The following is a 7214-nucleotide window of genomic DNA, read 5'->3' as shown; positions in this document are numbered from 1 at the left end:
GTCCTGGATCCCCACCCCCACTCTAACCACCAGCCCCCCTCCACTCCCAGAGCCGGGGAGAGAACCCAGGCGTCCAGGCTCCCAGCCCCCCTCGCTCTAACCCACCAGCCCCCACTCCCCTCCCAGAGCCGGGGAGAGAACCCAGGCGTCCAGGCTCCCAGCCCCCCTCGCTCTAACCCACCAGCCCCCACTCCCCTCCCAGAGCCAGAAGAGAACCCAGGCGTCCTGGATCCCCACCCCCACTCTAACCACCAGCCCCACTCCACTCCCAGAGCCGGGGAGAGAACCCAGGAGTCCTGGCTCCCAGCCCCCCCCCACTCTGACCCACCAGACTGCAGTCCCCGCCCAGAGCCCGAAGAGAGCCCAGGTGTCCGGGCTCTCAGCTTCTCCTGCTCTAACCACCAGCCCCCACTCACCTCCCAAAGCCAGGGAGAGAACCCAGGAGTCCTGGCTCCCAGCCCCCCGGCTCTGACCCACCAGCCCCCACTCCCCTCCCAGAGCCGGGGAGAGAACCCAGGCGTCCAGGCTCCCAGCCCCCCTCGCTCTAACCCACCAGCCCCCACTCCCCTCCCAGAGCCGGGGAGAGAACCCAGGAGTCCTGGCTCCCAGCCCCCCTGCTCTAACCCACCAGCCCCCACTCGCCTCCCAGAGCCGGGGAGAGAACCCAGGAGTCCTGGCTCCCAGCCCCCCTGCTCTAACCCACCAGACCCCACTCCCCTCCCAGAGCCGGGGAGAGAACCCAGGCGTCCAGGCTCCCAGCCCCCCTCGCTCTAACCCACCAGCCCCCACTCCCCTCCCAGAGCCAGAAGAGAACCCAGGCGTCCTGGATCCCCACCCCCACTCTAACCACCAGCCCCACTCCACTCCCAGAGCCGGGGAGAGAACCCAGGAGTCCTGGCTCCCAGCCCCCCCCCACTCTGACCCACCAGACTGCAGTCCCCGCCCAGAGCCCGAAGAGAGCCCAGGTGTCCGGGCTCTCAGCTTCTCCTGCTCTAACCACCAGCTCCCACTCACCTCCCAAAGCCAGGGAGAGAACCCAGGAGTCCTGGCTCCCAGCCCCCCGGCTCTGACCCACCAGCCCCCACTCTCCTCCCAGAGCCCGGAGAGAACCCAGGAGTCCTGGCTCCCAGCCCCCCACTCTAACTACTAGACCCCACTCCCCTCCCAGAGGCCGGAGAGAACCCAGCTGTCCGGGCTGCCAGCCCTACTCACCCTCGGGGTCGCACACGGCCGTGCGGCCGCTCCACTCGCCGTTGGCCAGGCAGGTGCGGCGTGCGGCGCCGAAGAGCTGGTGCCCGGGCTGGCAGTGGAAGGTGATCGTGTCCCCGACGCTGTACTTGCTCTGCCGGGGCTCGTGCCACCCGTTCTCGAAGGTGATGTAGCCAGTGCAGGTGTAGTCTGCAGGGGAGAGGGGGAGGGGCAGGACTCCTGGGTTCTCAGCGGGGAGGGGTCGAGTGGGTTGGAACTGTCAGAGGCTGGGAGCCAGGACTCCTGGGTTCTGTCCTCGGCTCTGGGAGGGGAGTGGGGGCTGGTGGGTCAGAGCAGGGGGAGGCTGGGAGCCAGGACTCCTGGGTTCTGTCCTCGGCTCTGGGAGGGAAGTGGGGGCTGGTGGGTCAGAGCAGGGGGAGGCTGGGAGCCAGGACTCCTGGGTTCTCTCCCAGCTCTGAGAAGGGGAGTGGGGGCTGGTGGGTTAGAGGAGGGGGGGCTGGGAGCCAGGACTCCTGGGTTCTACTCACTGATGCAGGAGGGCCGTTGGGCTGACTCGAAGGCATTCCTCAGAGGTGACCACTTCCCGCTGGACTGACAGACCCTCCAGCTCACGGGGTGGGCGTAGCTGTTTGGGGGGCAGTGATACTCCAGGACGCTGCCATTGGTTCGGATCTTGGGGTACACGACCTCACCCCCTTGGATACCTTCTGCATCCCCACAGACTGCATCTAGGAGAGAAAAAGCAGGGGCTGCAGGTCGGGAGTGAGGGGCATCGGCAGAGCTGGGGGCCCAGGGCTGAGCTGGCAGGGGCTGTGGGTCGGGAGTGAGGGGCACCGGCAGAGCTGGGCTGGCAGGGGCTGCGGGTCGGGAGTGAGGGGCACCGGCAGAGCTGGGCTGGCAGGGGCTGCGGGTCAGGAGTGAGCGGCAGGGTCAGAGTTAAGGAGGGCCGAGACCCCCTGGGAGGTGGAGGAGGAATTTCTTACCACACAGGCCATGTCGGAAGAGGAGGAGGAGGAGGAGGAGGAAGGGGACGTGTTCCATGGCCCCAGGGTCTTTGGGGGGCTGGAGTTGTGGGGAGAACAGAGGCTCCTTTCCCGGCTGCGTAGGAAGGCAGAGTGGGGGAAGGAGTGTGGGAGCTGAAACCTCAAGCTGGAAAGAGGAAATGGCACGTGGTTCCCAGAAAATGATGCTGCTTTATCCCTCCCCGAGCTGGAAGAGAACCCAGGAGTCCTGCCTCCCAACCCCCCACCACCACTCTACCCACTAGACCCCACTCCCCTCCCCAGGCGAGGCTAGAACCCTGGTGTCCTGCGTCCCAGTTCCCCCAACCCCCACTCCCCTCCAAGAGCCGGGGAGAGAACCCAGGAGTCCTGGCTCCCAGCCCCCACTGCTGTAACTCACCAGCCCCCACTCCCCTCCCAGCGCTGGGGAGAGAACCCAGGAGTCCTGGCTCCCAGCCCCTCCCCCTGCTCTAACCCACCAGCCCCCACTCCTCTTGGGGAGAGAACCCAGGACTCCTGGCTCCCAGCCCCCCCCTGCTCTAACCCACCAGCCCCCACTCCCCTCAGGGATAGAACCCAGGAGTCCTGGCTCCCAGCCCCCCCCCGTTCTAACCCACCAGCCCCCACTCCCCTCCCAGAGCCGGGGAGAGAACCCAGGAGTCCTGGCTCCCAGCCCCCCGGCTCTAACCCACCAGACCTCCCTCCCCTCCCAGCGCTGGGGAGAGAACTCAGGAGTCCTGGCTCCCAGCCCCCCCTGCTCTAACCCACCAGCCCCCACTCCCCTCAGGGATAGAACCCAGGAGTCCTGGCTCCCAGCCCCCCCTGCTCTAACCCACCAGCCCCCACTCCCCTCCCAGCGCTGGGGAGAGAACCCAGGAGTCCTGGCTCCCAGCCCCCCCTGCTCTAACCCACCAGCCCCCACTCCCCTCCCAGCGCTGGGGAGAGAACCCAGGAGTCCTGGCTCCCAGCCCCCTCCCGCTCTAACTCACCAGCCCCCACTCCCCTCCCAGCGCTGGGGAGAGAACCCAGGAGTCCTGGCTCCCAGCCCCCCCTGCTCTAACCCACCAGCCCCCACTCCCCTCCCAGCGCTGGGGAGAGAACCCAGGAGTCCTGGCTCCCAGCCCCCCCTGCTCTAACTCACCAGCCCCCACTCCCCTCCCAGAGCCAGGGAGAGAACCCAGGAGTCCTGGCTCCCAGACCCCCTGCTCTAACTCACCAGCCCCCACTCCCCTCCCAGCGCTGGGGAGAGAACCCAGGAGTCCTGGCTCCCAGCCCCCCCTGCTCTAACTCACCAGCCACCACTCCCCTCCCAGCGCTGGGGAGAGAACCCAGGAGTCCTGGCTCCCAGCCCCCCCTGCTCTAACTCACCAGCCCCCCACTCCCCGCCCAGCGCTGGGGAGAGAACCCAGGAGTCCTGGCTTTCTCTGCACCCTAGATCTCGGCTACCCTCCCCCTTTTGCCCTCCTCCTCTGTCTCTGAAAAGGAAACTGAGTCAGAAAAGCTGGACTCCCCCCCCCCCTTGAGCCGGTCAGTGCCCCGCTCTGGGGCCAGATCGAATCTCGGACCTGGCTGGAGCCGGGCTCAGAGGCGGGGGGCTGGGGTTGGAGTCTGTCTGCTGAGCTCCTCTCTCTGGATCTACACACACACACACACACACACACACACACTGTGTGAGGAGGGAGGTGCCCGGCCTGAGCCCAGCCCCACCTAGATATCGATTTTATGGGACACTCACCATCCTGCTTCACATCCTGTACTCTTGGGTTCTCTCCCCAGCTCTGGGAGGGGAGTGGGGGCTGGTGGGTTAGAGCAGGGGGGGCTGGGAGCCAGGACTCCTGGGTTCTCTCCCCTGCTCTGGGAGGCGAGTGGGGGCTGGTGGTTAGAGCAGGGGGGGCTGGGAGGCAGGACTCCTGGGTTCTCTCCCTGGCTCTGGGAGGGGAGGGGGGGGCTGGTGGTTAGAGCAGGGGGGGCTGGGAGCCAGGACGCCTGGGTTCTCTCCCCGGCTCTGGGAGGGGAGGGGTGGCTGGTGGTTAGAGCAGGGGGGGCTGGGAGCCAGGACTCCTGGATTCTTTCCCCGGCTCTGGGAGGGGAGGGGAGGGGAGGGGGGGCTGGTGGTTAGAGCAGGGGGGGCTGGGAGCCAGGACTCCTGGATTCTCTCCCCAGCTCTGGGAGGGGGGGCTGGTGGTTAGAGCAGGGGGGGCTGGGAGCCAGGACTTGTGGGTTCTAGTGTCTGTGCAGGGGGCTGGGTGCAGCTGCACGGGAGTTAGCTGATATTTTGGGAGCTGGTTCCCTGCACGAGGTTTCACTTCATGTTTCCTTTTTACTGTCCTGCTCTGGGAGTTGGGGGTTCAGAGAAGTCACAGCCCCTCGGGTGACCGAAAAAGGGAAGGGGAGGGCGTGGGGTGGAGGCAGCTGACTGGAGGGAGGAACTCTCCCTGATCAGAAGCCAGGGTAGCGGGTCGAGACCCAGGGAAAGAGAGAGAAAGACGCCGGAGCAGGTAGGCTCTGGCGGGTCAGGGCAGGGGGGATCCCCCTTCTGAGGGCCCAGCGGTCTTAGCGCCCTCCCCGGCCCCAGCCAGGAGGGGCTAAGTCGGGGCTGGTCCCTTGGGCGCAGCGGAGGGGACGGATCCCAGACCTGACGTGGGGTGGGAGGAAGTCCCAGGATGGGAATTGGGGCGCAGGAGGTGGGGTGGGAGGTGTGGGGACGTCAGAGGGGCTGAGCAGAGGCCTGGGGAAGCAGGGAGGAAAGACAGGATAGCGGGAACGGGAGAAAGGGAGAGAGACGGAAGGGAGGGACGCGAGGAGCAGCAATGAGTGAACTTTAGGGGCCCTGCTCCCCATATATCTCTAACCCTCCCTCCCCCCAACCCGCAGATGGCTGCCGCTGTTGCGGTCCTGGCCCGTCTCCTGCAGCCGGCCCTGGCCAGCCTGGGCAGGGATGCCCAATGCCACAGCCTGGCCCCCTGGTATTTCCTCCTGGGCCTCCGCCTCGTTGCTCGCTTTGTGGCTGACGGGCCGTGGGGTTCGGTGAAACCAGACCTGGCCTGTAACTGGACCTCGGTCAATGGGAACGTCCAGCCATTCTGTGCTGCCCTGTGCTACAACCAGCGCTTCCCAGCCCCCGTCTCCTCGGCCTGGGGCTTCGCCTTCCTTGCCACCCTGCTCCCCGTGGGCCTCATGATGCTGATTCATGCCCAGTTCGGCCGACGGGCTGCGGCCAGAGGGGATGAGGAGTTAGCAGGACCAACTGATGCAACGAATATGGCTGCCAAACCCAACGTGGCTGCCAAAACCACGCTGGCTGGAGAGCCCCATGTGGCCACTGGAGCCAACTGGGTTGACATAATTAATATGGACTCTGAGTCCCAACGGGTTGGCCAATCCAAGATGGCCACTACAGGAGCTAAGATGGCTTCCAGCTCAGCCTGGCGCTCCCCAGCATTTGGTTTATGTGTGGTGCTGCTCCTGGCTACTGAGCTGGGCTTCTTGTGGGCTATGCTGGCTCTACAGTTACCCTTGGTGTCAGGGGCCTACTTCTGGTGCCTTCCTGGAGCTCCCCCCTGCCCCCCAGCCCTCGAGTGTGCCCTGTCGGGGCAAGCCGACAAGAAGATGGCGCTGGTGACTCTGGCCTTCACAGCCTGTGTCAATATAGCCTCCTGTCTTGCCTATGGGATCATAAGGCTGTGGAGGGCGGCCCAGTGCCAGGGGAGATAGGGGTGAGGGAATGAGTGTGGGAAGAAGGGGAGTAGGGAGTGGGGGAAAGAGGGACTGGTTGAAAGATTCAAGATGGCTGCCCAGCCCAAACTGGCTGATGTATCCATGACAACTGCCTAGCCCAAGATGGTTGATGTATCCATGATGGCCACCCAGCTCAAGGTGATTGGCGTATCCAAGATGGCCGCCCAGCTCAAGGTGATTGGCGTATCCAAGATGGCCGCCCAGCTCAAGGTGATTGGCGTATCCAAGATGGCCGCCCAGCTCAAGGTGATTGGCATATCCAAGATGGCCACCCGAGGTGGCAGAGGAGGGGAAGAAAAGGAGGGAACCTGTAGAATTATTTACTATTGAGCAGACCCCTCTCACAAAGCAGAAACCCCCATCTATCTACCATCAGTGACATGCAGCGGCGGCTCCAGGCACCAGCGCTCCAAGCGCGTGCCTGGGGTGGCAAGCTGCGGGGGGCGCCCTGCCGGTCCCTGCGAGGGTGGCAGTCAGGCAGCCTTCCACGGCTTGCCTGCGGGAGGTCCCCGGTCCCGCGGATTCGGCGGCAATTCGGCGGCAGGTACGCCGAAGCTGCGGGACTGGGGACCTCCCACAGGCGCGCTGCCAAAGGCAGCCTGCCTGCCATGCTTGGGGCGGCAAAAAAGCTAGAGCCGCCCCCGGTGACAGGGGAGTGGCACCGACACAGAGGGGAACCTGGACTGACCTTGTGGGAGGGGTGAACAAATTCCCCTTCCCTTCCACAATGCACCTCTGCTACCATGCATGGTCAGAGATGGCCAAGAGTGCAGCCGTCTTTGGGGTGGGGCATGGGGTCTGGTTATACGGGGGTCCCTCGCCCGGCGCTGAGATGTGATCGCCTCTGGGGAGGGGGCGAGGGGCCTGTTTATATGGGAACCCCTGGCCCGGCGCTGAGATGTGATCTCCTCTGGGGAGGGGTGGAGGGGCCTGTTTATATGGGAACCCCTCGCCCGGCACTGAGATGTGATCGCCTCTGGGGAGGGGGCGAGGGGCCTGTTTATATGGGAACCCCTCGCCCGGCACTGAGATGTGATCGCCTCTGGGGAGGGGTGGAGGGGCCTGTTTATATGGGAACCCCTCGCCTGGCACTGAGATGTGATCGCCTCTGGGGAGGGGTGGAGGGGCCTGTTTATATGGGAACCCCTCGCCCGGCACTGAGATGTGATCGCCTCTGGGGAGGGGTGGAGGGGCCTGTTTATATGGGAACCCCTCGCCCGGCACTGAGATGTGATCGCCTCTGGGGAGGAGTGGAGGGGCCTGTTT

The 7214-nt window shown here is 65.3% G+C and overlaps 1 protein-coding gene across 1 annotated transcript in view; it reads right to left on the bottom strand.

Moving 5' to 3' along the window:
- The window catches only part of LOC123370477 (complement factor B-like), a 19328-nt gene extending 15531 nt beyond the window's left edge, over positions 1-3797 (bottom strand). Inside the window, exons 1-4 of the mRNA XM_045017087.1 lie at positions 3776-3797; positions 2193-2307; positions 1737-1937; positions 1213-1398 (exon numbers count right to left, since the gene is read on the bottom strand). Coding sequence (XP_044873022.1) covers positions 1213-1398; positions 1737-1937; positions 2193-2250 — 445 coding nt within the window. The 5' untranslated portion in view covers positions 2251-2307; positions 3776-3797. The remainder of the gene's footprint in view (positions 1-1212; positions 1399-1736; positions 1938-2192; positions 2308-3775) is intronic.
- Between the last annotated feature and the right edge of the window lie 3417 nt (positions 3798-7214).

Source organism: Mauremys mutica, chromosome 4 (genome assembly GCF_020497125.1).
Source record: "Mauremys mutica isolate MM-2020 ecotype Southern chromosome 4, ASM2049712v1, whole genome shotgun sequence".
NCBI lineage: Eukaryota > Metazoa > Chordata > Testudines > Geoemydidae > Mauremys > Mauremys mutica.
This window is presented reverse-complemented; position numbering and strand designations above follow the sequence as displayed.